Source organism: Pipistrellus hanaki (assembly GCF_964339955.1).
Source record: "Pipistrellus hanaki genome assembly, chromosome: 14".
Taxonomy (NCBI): Eukaryota; Metazoa; Chordata; class Mammalia; order Chiroptera; family Vespertilionidae; genus Pipistrellus; species Pipistrellus hanaki.
In genome coordinates this window covers 37752590-37772049 of record NC_140516.1, presented here as the reverse complement: position 1 = coordinate 37772049, position 19460 = coordinate 37752590, and the positions used below count along the sequence as shown (strand labels likewise).

Below are 19460 nucleotides of genomic sequence, written 5' to 3'. Positions count from 1 at the left end.
GATGAAAATAAGATAGAGTGAATACAGTCCAAAGCTGAAGATGACTACCTTGGAAGTAGAGTGACCCAACAAGTGTATGGAGAAGGAGCAGAGACAGACTTTACAGGAGAATGGGTATCTTGAAAGCCAAAAGAAAAGGAATTGCTCCTATATATTGGACACTTATGGCCTAGACACTCTTTCATTTAATCCTCACAAAATATCTGTGAAGTAGGTACTATTACCTCCATTTTATGCATGAAAAAACAGATTGGCCAACTTGAATTTATGGAGCCCATCTATCAGCCCAGGATTAAAAAAAAACAAAAACCTATGCAATATCCATGTGAATGGGATGTTCAAAGAGGGAGCTATAGGAAACCAGGTTCCTGCAAAGATCAGGGTCAGTCCAATCCTCAGAATCCTCAGTCCTCAGCATGTCTCCCTGGGTCTTCCAAGTGATAGATTTCAGCCACACCTGTGGAGATCGGACACTCCAGTGTCACCTAGCAAATGATAATACAATCTACATCACAGTCATCAGTGCAGGCTGCCCAGCTCTAAGGTATGTATTCTTAGAGGTGCCATTTGCAATCACCTCCAAGTCTGATACTCCAGCTCCATGGTTACCAAGCACATATGAGAAATCAGAATTTCCAATACCACACACATGACTGTTCAACTATAACATGACTTGCTTTGTATCATGCACTGCTCAACAATCTGATTGCACTATTCAAGGATTTTGATGACAAGAGACACATTTGCTCTACCAGATGCAGATTCCGTGCTTTCAAAGTAGTGTGGTGTAAACAATGTACCCACCTTTAAACATCTTACATGTTACATCAGGTGTGTCACGAAGTGTTGGTAGGAATTCCAAGTACTGAGTTCATAGGCTAAGATGTGCAAAGGATGTTCCAAGTGTACATGATCTCAAAGGACACCCAAATGACCAGCTTAACGCAACTGATAAATTTCTTCAGAGAATTTGATTCCATGCTGATTGTCATACTTGAAGTGATTAAGGAGATGCCCCAATTATGGGAGTGTATGACCCACTCAAAGCAAAAACGGGGAGCTGGTTCCCCTAAGCTAACGGAATCCGCCACTGGATGGACTACCTATTGCACCAACAGTATTCCCGAACCTTTCTTCTGCACCCTGGATCACGCATGACACCATCTCCACAATGAGAAACTAGGGCCACTGGCAAACCCATAACTTGGCCGCAAGCTCTGTGAGGCATTTGGGGAAAAGCTCCCGAAATCAGAAGCAACATTCTTTACTCTGGAACAGCATCACATCTTTTGAGTCGTTTGGGTTTACAGGGGCTATCCTGGGACAGTGTATACAAGTCAAGCTTTAGAGCTGAGCCTGGCTAGCGTATGGAAGATGATTAATCATTTAATTAAAAAAAAGGCGAACTATGAAGGCTAATGCATCAGTGGGCCTGTTAGCGCAGGATTCTTTCTAATTCTTCAGATTCCTCAATATTTAAATCACTGACGGCCTTGGCCTTTGCCAGCTCAGCGGGTGACGGGTTGACGAATAGACAGACGGTAGAGGTGTGAAGGTGACAGGTAGACGGGTGGAGACCAATACGGACAGACTGGTTTGGAAAGTGATTGGAAGGGAACGTATGGCCTGGAGAGATCTTACACTTTTGGAGACGGCGGGGGGCGGGGAGGGTTCCTCTCAGCTAGGAAAATGTCCGGGACACTCACCAGGTGCAAAGTGCCCACTTTTCCTGCCCACCTTCACTCCCGCTGGGTAGCTGCGGATCCTGGGGGAAACGTGGGCGGGGCTTGCCCTACGGCAGTTACCGGAAGTGACGCGTCGCTATCGCGAGAAGAAAGGCGCGCGAGCCTCCGCGGCCCGGAACCGGCCCTGGAACAGCGGTGGACTCCGAGGCCGCTCGCCCTCCCGCCCCATGGAGCGGCCCCCGGGGCTGCGGCCGGGCGCGGGCGGGCCCTGGGAGATGCGGGAGCGGCTGGGCGCCGGCGGCTTCGGGAACGTCTGCCTGTACCAGCATCGGGTGAGGCGGCGCGCGGGGAGCGGCGGCGGCGGCGGGGGCAAGTGTGAGCGTCTGTGGGACCCGCGGCTGTCAGTTTGTGAAAGGTTGTCTGTGAGACCGAGGGCAGTGTTGTGGGCCAGGGATCGCGCGTGTCTGTGTGGGTGGGTACGTGTGTGTGTGTGTGTGTGTGTGTGTGTGTGTGTGTGTGTGTGTGTGTATGTAAGAGAGATTGTGTGTGTGTGTGTGTGAGAGAGAGAGAGAGAGAGATTGTGACCGTGTGTGTGTGTGTGTGTGTGTGTGTGTGTGTGAGAGAGAGAGAGAGAGAGAGAGAGAGAGAGAGAGAGAGAGAGAGATTGATTGATTGATTGTGAGCCAGGTGATTGAGGTCCTAGGTTTGCGTGTGTGAGAACTATGAGGAAGAATTCATAGTATAAGTGTCAAGATGAGAGAGACCAGGTGTTTACCAGTGTGACAGTGTGTATGTGTCCCTGTGAATGCAGAGTGTAAGGGTGGGTGAAGTGCATGCACACCAAGAGTGTGCACGAGGGGGTGAGAAAAGGGGGCCGAAGAGGGGGCTTCCCGTTGCACTGTGTGTGTGCTTGGAGACCATGTGATGCCAGTGGGCCTGGAGGGGACAAAGAAGGTTTCATGGTGGGGCCACAGTTAAGCTTTTGGAAACATAGGTAGGCTTTGAAATTGGGAATGGGTTCCAGGTGGGGAACAGTATGAGGAGCCACTGCTGAATGTGATCCTGGTTTCACCAGGTAAAGGAGATAGATTGAGGGTGAGATGCTCTAGTTTAGTGGATGGAAGACAGCTAACATCCCACTTGGGAATTTTGCATTAATTTAGTAAAAAAATGTTTAATCAGTGTAGCAGCAGTTAATAATCATGTTTGTGTTTTTGATGCACCTATAAAAACAGAACCATTTTCTCAGGAAAAAATGTAGAGGCACATCCATGCAACCTTAAGCATTGCTATTTGAGAAGTTCATGCTTTACTGAAAGACATTCACAGACCTTTTTGATGTATAGACCCTATATAGACCCTGCCATATACCCTTTGTTTGGGCATCTGTAAAACGGTTGCAACAGTGTATACGAGTCTGTTTGAGAGTTAAATAAGATAATGTGTGTAAAGCTAAGTACAGTATCTGGCCCATGATAAGCCCTTAGATATTAGCTCCTGCTGCTGCTTTGTTGTTGATATCATCATCATCATCAATTGACATTAAAAAAGGAAATGTCAAGATAAAAGTGATGTTCTCAGATTTTTTTGTGTGAAAGATAATCTGAGTGGAAAAATATATGGCACAAAATGAGCAGTTAAGATATTACTAAAATGCTTGCAATTGGCCTATGAATGGAGAAGTGAATTCAAGAGAACAAATCATGATTGATTGCCTTTTTTTTTTTTTCCTTCTTGGAATCTAATGATTTGTTGTCTTAAAAAACATGGTATGGGAGGAGAGCCCAAAATATAAGGTGGGAAGTAGGGGAGATGGGCATGTATCTGTGTACGTCTGTGTGACAGTTACAATGACAAATGTCACTGATAGAACTGAGAAAACTTTGTGAGGTTGGTTTCCAGATAAAGCATATGAGGAAATCGTGGAGAGAGTGAGAATGGAAGGTGAGGACTAAGACATTAAGTACTTTGTCATCAGACAACTAACTAGTAAATTTAGCAATTCTCACCATCAGAGAGGACAGAAAGGCACTCAAAGAGAAAAGAGGGGGAAGCCAAGTACTTCCAGGGGATGTTGCCTGTGGCCTTTTTATCAAAGCCTGACCATCAGAAAAAAATTGTATGCATGCTGGCATGTTTCGTTGCTGCTTTTCTTGGTCCTTGGCTGAGGGTGGATGAATATATCACTTAAAAATTTTAAAAAGTAACTATAACATAAAGTTTGCCATTTTAACCATTTTTAAGTGTACATTTCAGTGGCATCAGGACATTGTTGTGCAATCATCACCATTATTCCTTTTCAGAACTTTTTCATCTTCTGAAACTGAAACTGTACCCATTAAACAGTAACTACCCATTTCCTCCTTCCTGGAAGCCCTGTTAACCAACATTCTGCTTTCTGTCTCTATGGAATTTATCACTTTTTAAATGGAAGAGATTTGAGTCTTCTGAAATCTTAGAAATGTTTCAGGAACTGTCTAGGTGTCCAGAGTGGACTTCCCCCAAACTGGGACATTTGACAGCTGAACATGTATTAAATAGAGAGGAGCCTGGCTGGTTTAGCTCAGCAGTTGAGCATCAACCCAGGAACCAAGAGGCTGCTGGTTTAATTCCTTGGTCATGGTCAAGGCACATGCCTGGGTTGCCGGCTCCATCCCCTGTGTGGGGGTGTGCAGGAGGCAGCCAATCAATGATGTTTCTCTCTCTTCGATGTTTCTCATCTCTCTATCCCTCTCCCTTCCTCTCTCTCTCTAAAAAAAAAAACCAATAAAAATATTTATTTTTAAAAAGAAGAATAAATACCGTGTCATAAGACATGGAAGCAGCTTTTCCAAGCCTGACTTAGAATTTGCATTTGCAACTTTCAAGATCCTTGTGTTTTAGTAGAAGCCGCATCTCAGTATTTCATCTACACCTCTTAAATCACTATAAGGAAGAGTAAAGGATGTGAGATAGTTTATTTAGCTGATTACTGTGCAGGAGGCTGCTGGTGCCCAAGTCAACAAAAACAGTATTTTCTTTCCTCAAGGAGATTTCCAGTCTAGTGGGAATGGTAGACACGGAAACACCTTTAAGTACAATTAACGATGTAATAATGGGAGAAAGGCAAAGTAATCAAAGAACACTTGCTAGGGAATAGAGTAACACTTCTCAAGTGTATTTGGAAAAACTAATCCCATGAAACACTTTGAAAAAAGGGTACTATGGTCAAATAGTTGGATAAATGCTGCATATATAAAACTAGAGGCCCAGTGTACGAAATTCTTGCAGGGGGGTAAAGCGGAGGTGTCTCTCAGCCCTTCCTGCACCCTCTCCAATCTGGGACCCCTTGGGGGATGTCTGACTGCTGGCAGTCAGGCATCCCTTTCACAATCTGGGACTGCTGGCTCTTAACTGCTCACCTGCCTGCCTGATTGCCCCTAACTGCTTTGCCTGCCAGCCTGATCACTCCCTAGCCACTCTCCTACCAGCCTGATTGACACCTAACTGCTTCCCTGACGGCCTGATCGCCCCCAACTGCCCTCCCCTGCCAGCCCGATTGCCCTAACTGCCTTCCCCTGCCGGCCTGATTGCCACCAACTGCCCTCCTGTGCCGGCCTGGTCGCCCCCAACTGCCCTCCCCTGCCGGCCTGGTTGCCCCCAAATGACTTCCCCTGCCAGCCTGGTCACCCCCAATTGCCTTCTCCTACCAGCCTGGTCGCCTCCAACTCCCCTCCCCTGTTGGCCTGATCTTACTGCCAATTGCCCTCCCCTGCCAACCTGATCTCCCACAGCTGCCCACCCCTGCTGACCATCTTGTGATGATGTGAGGGTGGCCATTTTGTGGCTGCCATCATGTGAAGACATCGCCTGATGATTCCTTCATTTGGAGCATCATAATCCACATTAGCATATTACAAGTTCTGAGAACTCCGATAGTAAAGAAACTAATTTAATTTAATATTTTCCATTTAAAAAAATATATATTTTATTGATTTTTTTACAGAGAGGAAGGGAGAGAGATAGAGAGCTAGAAACGTCGATGAGAGAGAAACATCGAACAGCTGCCCCTTGCACACCCCCTACCGGGGATGTGCCTGCAACCAATGTACCTGCCCCTGACCGGAATGGAACCTGGGACCTTTCAGTCCACAGACCAACGCTCTACCACTGAGCCAAACTGGCTTCAGCAATATTTTCCATTTTTTATTGTGGTAAAATAAATATAACACAATTTTAACTCTTTTTAAGTGTACAGTTCTGTGGCATTAAATACACTGTACAAAATTGTACATTATTGTATAACCATCACTATCTATCTCTAGAAAATTCCCATTTTTTAAAAAAGAACTTTTTTTTTTTCTGGACATCTACAAACTTTCCACAGAACATTCTTTGTGAAAAGTAGAGTGAGGAAGGCCTTTAAGAATAGGTGAAATAGCCCAGTGACTAAGCTGCTACCGAGGACTCAGCAGCCTCCCCCTTGAACTCTCTCTTCCCAATGCTTTGTCCCCCCTGCCCGCCTTCTCCCACCGCAGACTTCTGCAAGTCGTTTCCACTGAGGAAAAGGAATCGTATCGTATGTCCCCTATCCAGAGCCTCCACTCTTTCGACCCCTTTGCTGATGCAAGTAAGGGTGATGATCTGCTTCCCTCTGGCACAGAGGATTATCTATCTATATAAAAGGCTAAGTGACCGTCACAACTGAACGGACAACTGAACAGGCTGCATGGGGCAACCAGGCTGGCAGGGGGGGACAGTTGGGGGCAACCAGGCCGGCAGGGGGACAGTTGGGGGCAATCAGGACGGCAGGCAGAGGCAATAGGGGTGATCAGGCAGGCAGGCAGGCAGGTGAACGGTTAGGAGCCAGTAGTGCAGGATTGTAAGAGGGATGTCTGACTGCCGGTTTAGGCCCGATCCCCGGGATCTGGCCTAAATTGGCAGTTGGACATCCCCCAAAGGGTCCCAGATTGGAGAGGCTGCAGGCTGGGCTGAGGGGACCCCCGCCCCCTCCGTGCATGAATTTTGTGCACCAGGCCTCTAATATCCATATAAGAATTCAACAGAGAATTGGCAGAAAGACCCTTACTACTGTCCCAGGGATTGCTGATGTTTACGACAAAAAGAAACTAGTGAAGGCTTCTAAGAAGAAATTTGCCTACAATGGTACTATAATTGAGCATCCAGAATATGGAGAAGTAATTCAGCTGCAGGGTGACCAGTGCAAGAGCATATGCCAGTTCCTTGTCGAGGTTGGACTGGCTAAGGACGACCAGCTGAAGGTTCATGGGTGTTAAGTGCTTTTGGCTCACTGAAGCTTAAGTGAGGATTTCTTTGCAATGAGTAGAATTTCCCTTCTGTCCCTTGTCACAAGTTTAAAAACCTTACAGCTTGTATAATGTAGCCATTTGGGGTCTGCTTTTAAGTTGGACTATTGTAACTCCTTCATGCAATAAACTGAAAAGAGCCATGCTGTCTAGTCTTGAAGTTCCTCATTTAAACAGAGGTCAGGCAGTAGGCGCCTGGCTGTGTCCAGCCTGAAACAGCAATACGGTGATGTTTCAGCCAAGCCCATGCCTGGCCGGAGTTCCCTGCCCTCAGAGAATGTCAATGCCTGAACAGTCTTCCGTGAAGCTGAGAGGAGAGGGGTTAGGCCGCAGCGCCATGTGCACCACTAGAGGGAGCCCTCCATAGTCGAAGATTTCCCCCTGACCAGGTGGATGGGGTTTAGAGCAGCCTGCCACCTTCCCTCCAGTGAGGTGTAAGGACTTTGGGCTTGCCACCAAGATCTTTTTGACCTGACATATCCTAGCTAATTGTTGTCCAAACACCATAATTTGAGGCCAATCTTCTATCAGAGTTAAACTTTTGACAAGGGAACAAATTTCAAACTGAAATGTCAGTCATGTAGCTAGCTATAGAGCTTGCAACTTTCTACGTAGCAACAGCTGCCCAATGCCATATGAAGTAAAAAAAAGAAAGAAAGAAAGAAAGAAAAAAAAAGATTTTGGGGGTGTTTTTTTTTTTTTTTTCCTTCCCTCATTCAGTTTTAATGTTATGTATTTAAACCCTAATTTAAATAAAAATTGTTTTCAGAAACAAAAAACAAACAAACAAAAAGAGAGTAGGTGAAATAGAAACTGAGGAGTTGAAGGGTCTTACAGAATGAGATTTTTTTGAAAAAACTTTCTGCCTCAGTCATATGAGAATCTGGGTTTAATATTTATGTTTGTACCAAATTATTTCCATGGTGGCAAAAGCTTACTTGGGATGTAGCTGCAGTAATGTACCTGATTAAAACTAAAGGAAGATTGAAAGGCATGAGGACTGTGGTTAGGCTAGACCAGTGGTTCCCAACCTTTTTTGGGCCATGCCCTACCTAAGCATCTCTAAAATCCTGATGTCCCCCTCCCCATGACATATAATTCTTATTATTCAAAAAGAGAACTCCTGTTCATGTGGAAGAAACCTACAAGGCCATTAACTTGATCTAAACAAAGAACATGGTGTCCTTCAAAGAGAAAAATACAAGTACAAAAGGACAGTTGAAGTGCCGAGGAAGAATTCACTAAGAAATTATTTAAAAAATAATATGAAGAGAGATGAAAAATAGCAAAGTTTTAAAACAATAGAGAACTGAAATACATAAATATGTCACTATATATTTATATACTGTATGTGAGGTCCCTAGAACCATAAGAAATGCAAAAAAAAAAAAATCATTGTTAATAACTCATTCTCGAATTGCCCCCTTAAAAATCAAATTGCCCCCACTTTGGGGCATGTGCTAGTTTTAGTTCCTTTCTTCTCTCTCCATGCATCTACTGGGTTAGGGGACCTCAGGCTGACCCCCTTGCCCCAGCGCCAGGCCAGGGGACCTCAGGCCGTGCCCCCCACCCAGAAGGGCTTGACAGGGGACCATACATCCATACATCCACTAGATTTAGTTCCTTTCTTCTTTCTCCATACTTCTATCTTATCTCTAGCTTTTTCCTCCCACCTTCCACTCTTCTCCCCCATTTAGACTATCCCATACAAGTTATGTCTTGCTTCCTATATATTTTCTTTCCTCCTGGTTGGTCCTGACTGCTGTTCCTGGCTGCATTATTTCTGTTGCCAGAATGTGATGAAGTCTGGCTATTTCCTGTAATGCACATTAGGTTGGGTTTAATTTCAGTCTGACTTGGGTAAATTACTAACCATAAGCAAGATCTGTTAGGTTCATTTTATAAATATGAAATAGAAGTACAGTTATTGTTAGGATTTTTTTTTAATGTCAATTGAAATGCAAAGAAAGCAGGAACTAGTTTGGAGTTTTTGTATTAGGTTGGGTCATATTAAAACCTGGTGTGGAGGCCTGGAAGCCCTAAATTATCCTCTTCATTCTAGTTCTGCTGGAGGCTGGTGCCCTTGTTAGCCGTCTTGACTGAGCTAAAAGAGGGGTTTGATGGGGAGACAGGGTCTTTGTATTTTCTAGCAATATATTATGAGACAGTGTTCTGAAGAGACCTGGTAGAGGATCAACAACCTCAGTTACTTTGCTTGTATGCTTTGGTGTGTTTGCTCAGTTTTAAAGCATTGGTTCTCATTTTTTATCTAGTAAAAGCATTGATTCAAGAGTACTAAGCTAAACAATTTTGTTTCCCCAGGTTGGTATTTCTTTGATAGCAAGTAAGTCTGTATAAGAGCCTTATTTGTATTATTTTCTGTTCATTTTCTATTTTGGTAGGAACTTGATCTCAAACTAGCAATTAAGTCTTGTCGCCTAGAGCTGAGTACCAAAAACAGAGAACGGTGGTGCCATGAAATCCAGATCATGAAAAAGTAAGTGCACTTGACTTATATTTCCCGAGTTCTCCAGCCCAGCCAGATAACATCATAGAGAAGAAGGCCAGAAATCCATTCTTCATACGATCTTTTTAGGAGTATATTTTTCATTAAATAGATGTGTTCTAGTTCACATAATAACATCACGTTATGACTAATTTAGTTTAAAAAGTCAGCTAGGTATTATCAGATTCAGCTCTGTGAGTACAGAATATGTTTCTTCTGGATCCTGGGCAGTGCTCATCTGTTTTAACTTTCTAGTAAATAACAGTAACTATTCTCATTTCTTACTCTCACCTAGTTTTGATAAATAGTGTATCTATTTCTTTGTAAAAATTATCCCAAAATTTAGAAGCTTAAAACAACAAACATTTAGAATTTCACCATTTCTGTGGGTTAGGAATTTGGGGATGACTTAACTGGTAGTTTTAATGCATATCTTTCCTGAAACATCCCAGCATTTGAGTGGAGCTTTAGTCATCCAAAGGCTTCAGTGGGGCTGGAGTATCCTCGTCCAGGCTCTTTTACTGTATATGGCTATTGGTCAGAGGCATCAGTTTTTCACTATATGGGCTTCTTTATAGGGAAGCTTAAATGTCTTCATGACATGGCAGCTGGCTTTCTCCAAAGTGAATGATCTGAGAGAGAGCAAGATGAAAGCTGACATATCTCTTAAGATCTTTCCTCAGAAGTTGTACTCCATCCTTTGTGCCACTTTCTGTTTGTTAGACATGAGTCACTAAATATTGCCCACACTCAAGAGGAGGAGAATTAAGCTCTCAAAGGGAGAAGTGGACATATTTTAAAACCTTCATGGGTAGTATGCCAGCTACTTCATAAGTAATTCTTCTGGTTACCACAGCAACCCCTGTATTTAGGTATTATTATTATTCTATAGATGAGGAAGTTGAAGCTCAAAGAGTCATAAAATTGGTAGGTAAGAGATTCTGGCTTTGATTTAAGTACTTTCTGACTTCGGTATCTGTTCTCAATTCATTTTAATGCTTCTCAGACTCAGAATGGCCGGAAAGGTTGGTAAAAAGATAAACTTTCAGGTTTTAAATAGAGAGATTCTGTTTCTTTAGATCCCTAAGACCTGGGAATCTATTGCAGTTTTGAGATCCACTGCATGATGATGATGATGATGATGGCGGCTGGGATTATATATTTAAGTTAAAAAAAGATGTTAGAAAACAATGTATAGTGTGATGCAGTATTTATTGAAAAATATATTTGTGCACAACAGATTGAAATCTGGAAGGCAGTTTGTCAAAATTTTTATAGTGTTCACCTCTAGGTAATTCTGTGATTATGGTAGAGGCAGTATTGTATATATATATATATATATATATATAGGCTTTGGACTCAGACTGCCAGATTTTAATCGTTATTTGACCAACTACTTGCTGTGACATCTTAAGTTACTTAGCCAATTTGTGCTTCAGTTTTCTCCTGTGTGATGAGACTATTAATAACTCTATACATAGTAGAATTATATGACGAGTAAGTGATTTAATGTATATTAAGGTGCTTACTACTTGGCATATAGAAGTATAATTATAGTAATAGTGACAATTTTTATTTACTAATTTTTAATTATACAAATGATGCCAACCTTTCTTCCCTCACTGCCCCTCAGTTAACCACCATTTCAAACCCAGTCCCTTTTTGTTGGGAAAAAAATGTTGATTATAATTTTCCCCCTTTTGTTAGGTTGAACCATTCCAATGTTGTAAAGGCCTGTGATGTTCCCGAGGAACTAAATTTTCTGATTAACGACGTACCTCTTCTAGCAATGGAATACTGTTCTGGAGGAGACCTCCGGAAGGTAGTGTGGATGTTTGAGACGATGAGATAGTGAATAATTAACTTTAACAGTGTTTGAATCACATTCAGTATGATAATCTAGATTAGAATAAGGTTCAGTAAACTATGGCATGTTACCTGCTTTCTTATTACAGTGGCAGTGTTGAGTAGTTGTGACAGATACCACTGGCCTTCAAAGCCTAAACTATTTATTGTCTGTCTCTTTACAGGAAATGTTTGCTAACCCCTGATTTAGAACATGCATTCTTTTGTTAGTGGTGGTATTTCCAGGGTGGGACTATATTCGTGGTGTTAGATTAAAATATCAGTGTTTAAGGTGTTTATCAAAAAGTCCCCTTCCCCCTTCTTGCCTATTATAAATAATGTTGCTCTAGAACCAGAGGCATGAATGCATGGAACAGACTGACAAATGTCAGAGGGGGTGGTGGTGGAGAGGACTGGATAAAGGGAGGTGAAGGGATTAGCTCAAGAATACATATGCATAGCCCTTGGACACAGACAGTAGTGTGATGAGGGCTAAGGGAGTAGGGGGCAGCGGGTGGGTGGTGGTGGGCAAAGGGGAGAAAGTGGGGGACATCTGCAGAAGTGTCAACAATAGAAAATTTAAATAAAAATAAAGTTTTATTTTCAATTCAGTTTACTTTCAATATTATTTTATATTGGTTTCAGATGTACAGTCTAGTGGTTAGACAATTATATACTTTATAATTCTTTCGATATTTCCAGTACCCAACTGCCATCATGCATAGTTATCACAATACGTATTATTAACTCTATTCCCTAGGCTTTACGTTACATCCCTGTGACTATATCTGTACTTCTTCATCCCTTCACTTCTTTTTCCCACTGCCTCAAAAAAAATGTTTCTTTTGTATTGCAAATTTTTCTTTCCCATCTTCTTTAAATCTGCCATATGGATTTTGTATGTATATATATGTGAGATTTTTCAAGCTTTTCAATTTCAAATACTTTATCTTGTAAGCCTTGTCATGAAATTTACATGTTCTCTGTGGATTTGGTAATTTTTCCCCTCGTATATTTTCTTAATCATGACTTATTTTCTTATTTGAATATTCTCCTACAGTATAGTAATTAATGTGTTACTATTATTGCCCAGCAGCATTGGCAGTATACATTTTTAGCCTTTTTTTATTTTCTTTAGCTGCTCAACAAACCAGAAAATTGCTGTGGACTTAAAGAAAGCCAGATACTTTCTTTACTGAGCGATATAGGTATGTAATCAATTTGAAAATACTATCATGATTTAATGCCGCCTTGGTTCACAAAAGATTCTATATGCTACTATAAAGTATAGATTTTAGCATCTATAAGAAATTACCAGAAAATTTTAATTGTTATTGTTGATGCTAAATTAAAACTAGTGTATTTTGTTATTTTTTGTTTTGTTTTTGTCTAGGAGTCAATTTTTGGCTAATAGATGCTGCAGTTGCTGACCAAAAATGGTGTTAAATGACCTAATTTAATTTTACTCTTCCTCCCTCCTTAATTAACATAGTAATTTCATTTAACAGTGGCATTATATCTGTTAAATAGTTTCTCAAGTCAGCTCTTAGGGTGAAATCTCTTTTTAATCAGAATAATTCCTGAAAAATCCCTAAAATAATCAAGGATTATTTTAGCAAGCTCAAAAGCCAAGAATATGTTTCCCCATGTATTTCCATTTTGTTTCTTTTTCTGGGTCATGGAGGCCAAAGCTTAGTTGAAAAGAGAGGAAAAGGCTACAAGGATAAGTATAGGATTTTTCTAAATTGCTTTTTCCATTTCTTTTTAATGTTAATTTTCATAAATTAAATGAACATATATTTCTGTAGTATTTTTTAAGTGTTACTGGATTTTCTGTGGAGAAAATCTTAACTGCTGTAATATTAATTGAATCATTATGATGGTCCTTATAAATTTGAGCATTAGAGAAGTACAAAATGTGAGATGATTTTTTTTTTTAATTCAATATTTTCTCGTACCTCAAAATACATTTTAAATTTTACTTAGGGTCTGGGATCCGATATTTGCATGAAAACAAAATTATACATCGTGATTTAAAACCTGAAAACATAGTTCTTCAGGATGTTGGTGGAAAGGTAGGTGAAAACTGAAGAAATTTTCCATGACAATTGAATACAGTATCCTCGTGATAGTTAATCTTTGAAGTTTGGTGCCCTTCCATAGCATTCTTACTTTTTCTATCTGCCCTCACTATACTGAACTGTGGTTTTGTGTTTAGTTGTTTGTCTCCTCTGCTGCCATAGTAGCTCCATTAGAGAAGGAACTGCACCTGTCTTGTTCACTTCTGTTTTTCCAGCACAGTATCTAGCAGAAATGGTAGGCAGTAAGTAAATAATTTATTAATCTTTACAAGGCACACTAAAACACACACACCTGCATCCTGGGTCTGCATTACTTAAAGAAAAAAGAAAAGCACATTTACTTAAGTATGTGTTTTATATATTTTTTAAAAACTCATTCTCCTCCTAAGTTCTATATTTAACTAAAAATCAAAACTTGATTTCTCAGATTCTTAAATGAGTCATCTTGAGAGGAACCAAAAATTGTGAATTGATTCCTGAAATATTTGTTTTTATCAGAATAATTTGAGCAGTTTATTTGCTGTTAGCACTGAAGTCCCATCCCAAAAAAAGATATAAAGCCAAGATTAAACTTTGAATTGGATTGTGTGGTCTTGTAGTTAGTTAAGATGGTAGTCAGCTGGAAGTGATGAAATCTCGATGATGCTTCTTCTCTTAGGAGGCTTTCATGTGTGCTTGGCACCAACTATCTCTCCCTTCTTTTGAATCCAAAGACTTCAGCATATTTTTGAGGTTAGATGGGTATGTACTCACACTGATCCACTCTAAGATGGTTTGCTGCTTCTTCCTTTGGAAGTCATCTTTACCTCTGTCTTTCAGTATAATGGATCAAGTTTATTTTGAATATACCAAAATAAAAATTGATAGCCAATCTATATTTAGTTTTTACCATGTACAGGCACTGTGTTAAATTATTTTTTTGGGGGGGGGCTGTTTCTTTGAATCTTAATAACAGTTCTGTGAAGTAGGGATTGTTAATAATATTATATAGGAAGTCAAGAGAAGTCTAAGTAACTTGATTAAGATCATAAGGCCAGTTAAGTGGTGGAGTTCAGGCTTGAATCACATTTATGTTATTCCAGAGCTCAAACTCTTCACCATCACCTCTCCAGAATCTTATCAGGGCATTGTTGCCTTTCCATTTCAAATTTTTCAACCATTTAATGCTTATCATTTTGTAGATTATACATAAAATAATTGATCTGGGATATGCCAAAGATGTTGATCAAGGAAGTCTGTGTACATCTTTTGTGGGAACATTGCAGTATTTGGTAAGATATGTATTGTTTCTTTGAATTTAAGTGTTCCAAATTCTCTTATTTATGAAGGTTATAAATATACATAGTAGCTAAAAAATAAAGTACCTTTTCTCTTACAGTATTACATTTAAAGCATTTCTTTTCTTTTTAAGGCCCCAGAGCTCTTTGAGAATAAACCTTATACAGCTACTGTTGATTATTGGAGCTTTGGGACAATGGTATTTGAGTGTATTGCTGGATATAGGCCTTTTTTACATCATCTGCAGCCATTTACTTGGTAAGAAATGGAAGAGTACTTCAGTGTGCTTCATGTGAATGAAAATGTTCAGTAACATGCCTTTTTCTTTAAGTGGCATAATTTCCTTTTAAACACATAATTGAATAAAATTAAATGGCAAAAATCTTAAGAGTTTTTTTGTGAGTGAGGTTGTCTACTAAGGTAGCTTTTGTTTTTTATAGGCATGAGAAGATTAAGAAGAAGGATCCAAAGTGTATATTTGCATGTGAAGAGATGACAGGAGAAGTTCGGTTTAGTAGTCATTTACCTCAACCAAATAGCCTTTGTAGGTAAGTATATGTCAGTTCACCTCAGTTTCTTCAATAGAGTTGTCTGTTTCAAGTATTATCATCCAGTAGAACTTTCTACTATGATGGAAATGTTTTATATAATGTTTTATATTATGACCACATTAGATTCTTGAGCACTGAAAGGTGAGTGATGTGATTGAAGAACTGAATTTTAAATTTTGTTTAATTTTAATTAACTTCAGTGTAAATGAAAATAGCCACTTGTGACTATTGGCTCTCATATTGGGCAGCACAAGTCTAGTGGGAACAATAACTGCTGCCATTCAATTGATTGGCTTAAGTGCTAAGAAGGCTCTTGGGATACTGAAGTAACTGTTCCTTGGAGAATGGAACTGGACTTGCCTCTGGAGTTGCCAGAAACTAACTTACATATGTGGGTTTTGGGTTGTAGTTTTTCTTATAGAGAGAGAAAGGGAGAGAGAAAAACATTGATGTGAGAGAGAAACATTCGTTTGCCTCCCATATGCACCCTGACTGGGGATTGAACCTGCAATTTGAATATGTGCCCTGACCAGGAATCAAACCTGGATGGGACAACATTCCAACCAACTGAGCCACAATGTACAGGCTGGGTGTTTTTTTATGGAAAAAGTTTGTCCCCTATCATTTCATGAATTATTTATCTTATTATTTTTACCCAAGGATATTTTTTCCATTGATTTTCAGAGTGGAAGGGAAGATGGAAGGAGTGAGAGAAGGAAGGGAGAGAGAAAGGAGAAAGAGAGAAACATTGATTAGTTGCCTTTGCAAAGGTCTCAAATGGAGCCAGAAAGAACCTGAAACCCAGGTATGTGCCCTTGACTGGGAATTGAACCTGAGACCCTTTGGTGCATGGGCCAGCACTCTCATCATTGAGCCATGCCAGCCAGGGCTATTTTTATTTGTTTATTTTTTAGTCTCACCCAAGAGAGAGAAACATTAATCAGTTGCCTTCTGCACGTATCCCAACCAGGGATTGAACCTACAACCCAGGCATGTGCCCTGACCAGAAATTGAGTTGGTAACCTTTTGGTGCCCAGGATGATGTTCAACCAACTGACCCCTCTGGCTGGGCCATTTCTTGAATTATTTGTAAGTAAGATACAAAATGGTACAGACAAGTAATGAGAAAGGAAATGGACAACCTATAAGATTATCTTTTTTACAGAATTAAAATAATATTGGAACAAGGATTTTCACCCATTTTTATATGTTTTCTAGTTTAATCGTAGAACCGATGGAGAATTGGCTACAGTTGATGCTGAATTGGGATCCTCAACAGAGAGGAGGACCTATTGAGCTACCTTTGAAGCAGCCAAGATGTTTTGTATTAATGGATCACATTCTGAATTTGAAGGTTAGTTTCTGATAAATGGGATCTATTTCAGAAGACTTGATTGAAGTTAACAACTTTATTTGGGAAATTAGTATTAAATATGTTTTATTTATTTATTTTTTAAAATATATTTTATTGATTTTTTACAGAGAGGAAGGGAGAGAGCTAGAGTTAGAAACATCAATGAAAGAGAAGCATCAGTCAGCTGCCTTCTGCATGCCCCCTACTGGGGATGTGCCCGCAACCAAGGTACATGCCCTTGATCAGAATTGAACCTGGGACCTTTCAGTCCACAGGCCCACGCTCTATCCTCTGAGCCAAACCAGTTTCAGCTTAAATATATTTTAATAGTCTTTTCCTGATGCTTATTTGAAAAAGAAATTAATTTTTTTAGAGTGGATGTGTTTTTATTTTTTTAATAAGCCTTCTCAGTTTTACTTTTAAGTGGTCTTTGCTTTGAAGCATCTTTTGGATTTTCCCCTTCCTCAGATTGGTGCCTCATTCATTTAGGTCTGGATTTGATTTTCTGAGAAATGTTTCTACCTGCCTTACATGCCTCTATAGTTTTATCCATTTTATAATCCATGCAGCATGAACTGCCCATTTCATCTTCTAAAAATATGTTTTTATTTCCCTCTCCAAGAAACCAACATAGTTCTTCCTTGCCTACTAAGTCAAGTCTAAGCTGATCTGCCTTGGTCTGGGGGGCTTTCCTATTGCAGGTCCATCCCAACCAAGTTCTTGCCTCATACCTGCTTCTCTTACCCTTTATTTTACTCAGGACCAGCTTGTGACTGCTTCTCATGCCATCAAGCTCCTCTTTCATGTTTGTGTCTGAATAGATACTATCCTCTGCCCAGAATGATCTCTATCTCTTTGTTTCTCCTTACTTACACTGGTACACATTCAATTCTCCTTTTTTTCCTAATGGTCTTGGCTACAGTTTATCATTTAGTCATATTTACTATATTGTCTACTTGTTTTTCTTTTTCTTTTTTAAAAAAAATATATATTTTATTGATTTTTTACAGAGAGGGAGAGACAGAAGGATAGAAAGTTAGAAACATTGATGAGAGAGAATCATCGATCAGCTGCCTCTTATACACCCCCTACTGGGGATGTGCCCTTGACCAGAATCGAACCCGGAACCTTTCAGTCCGCAGGCCGACGCTCTATCCATTGAGCCAAACTGGTCTCGGCTGTCTACTTATTTTTCATCTTCCACTTATTCCTCTCCTTGTAGATTGTCCTCTTCCTCAATGCTGGGATAGTTTTTACTACTTTTTACTACCAGTAAGTTAGCTTGCTGCTGGGGTCATGCCCTGGACAAATCCATGCACCGGGCCTCTAATCTGAAAAATAAGACTAATAATACTTCTTCCTGTTTAAAGAGAGGCCTATCTCTTCTATCATAATTATTTCTTGAGACAATGTAAGGTAGTCAGTTACCAGCTGTGTGATCCCTCAGAGTTCTGTGTTTTTTTTCCTGCCAAAATGGAGATTAGAAGATCTAATTCATGGTGTTATGTTAAATATAACAACTAATTAAGGGGATGTTATGTTAAGCATAAAGCACTTAACTCTGTGGTTGGCATCTATTAGGTTCTTTATAAATGGGAATGTTTTCTTCCAGGTCTGTGATAAGTTTCTCAGAATAAGTGTTGCCTTTTTAAATTGTTTTTTTTGTGCATTCCTAGGATTTTGTACATCCCTAGAACTTTGAAATTTTATTCCTTGGAACTAACATTAGTTGTAGTAGAAAAGTAAATTCTTGAGATTTCACATGTCATTTTATAATTATATAAGGAGATTACACTTTGGAAAATGATTGAACCTTGCATAGAACAAAGATGATATGCAATTCATATCATATTCCCTTTATTATCTTGCACTGAATTTTTTATGTAAGCAGTTGGTTAATCATTTTTCTTTCTTCTTATATATACAGATAGTACACATCTTAAATATGACTTCTGCAAAGATAATTTCTTTTCTGTTACCACCTGATGAAAGTCTTCATTCACTGCAGTCTCGTATTGAGCGTGAAACTGGGATAAATACTGCTTCTCAAGAGCTTCTTTCAGAGACGGGAATTTCTCTTGATCCGAGGAAACCAGCCTCTCAATGTGTTCTAGATGGAGTAGTAAGAAAATTCTAATATATCTAAAATTCTAATATAAGAAATCCGTTTGCACAGAGGGATTGCATGCCCTGCATTTTTAGATGTTTATTTGAAATCCTTTGGGGGATTATGCACGTTTCATAATTCTTTTACTTTTATCCCATTCATTTCTCTTACTGCTTTGCAAGGTGAACAAGATAGAAGTGAAACATTTGGTATTTTGAATGTGCTCTGACTTTTTCTTTGGTGCTAGCTCTCTCCTTCTTCTTTTTTCCCCCTTTTTGTAATTGAAACCTAGAATCTTAAAATTATACCAGCAGTCTTGTAGGTCCTGCCAGAGGATAGATAGATGGTAAAATATGATTGTGGTCAGGACTCTTTTATCATTTTATTTGACTTTATTGAAGCATATTTAAATATTATATAACTTACCCATTTCAAGTGTATAATTTAGTGGGGGGTTTTTTTGTTTTTTGTTTTTTTGTTTTAGCAAATTTACTTAATTGTGTAGCCATTACTATGAATCAGCCTTAAAACATTTCCATCTCAGTAAGATTCTTCATGTCCATTAGCTGTTAATCTCCATTCTGCCTACCCAAGGCAATCACTAATTTACTTTATATATCTATAGATTTGCTTTTTCTGAACATTTCATATAAATGGACCATAAAACCTGTAGTCTCTTGTGTCAGACTTCTTGAGGTTCATTCTTGTCATAGTATGAATTCATTCCTTTCTATTACTGATAATGTT

General features: G+C 39.7%; 1 protein-coding gene across 1 annotated transcript in view; it reads left to right on the top strand.

The window, feature by feature from the left end:
• The first annotated feature begins 1833 nt into the window (after nt 1-1833).
• The window catches only part of CHUK (component of inhibitor of nuclear factor kappa B kinase complex), a 32557-nt gene continuing 14930 nt past the window's right edge, over nt 1834-19460 (top strand). The window contains exons 1-10 of the mRNA XM_084904078.1: nt 1834-2017; nt 9394-9488; nt 11205-11319; nt 12481-12550; nt 13329-13417; nt 14605-14694; nt 14835-14959; nt 15142-15249; nt 16471-16606; nt 18534-18728. Coding sequence (XP_084760204.1) covers nt 1913-2017; nt 9394-9488; nt 11205-11319; nt 12481-12550; nt 13329-13417; nt 14605-14694; nt 14835-14959; nt 15142-15249; nt 16471-16606; nt 18534-18728 — 1128 coding nt within the window. The 5' untranslated portion in view covers nt 1834-1912. The remainder of the gene's footprint in view (nt 2018-9393; nt 9489-11204; nt 11320-12480; nt 12551-13328; nt 13418-14604; nt 14695-14834; nt 14960-15141; nt 15250-16470; nt 16607-18533; nt 18729-19460) is intronic.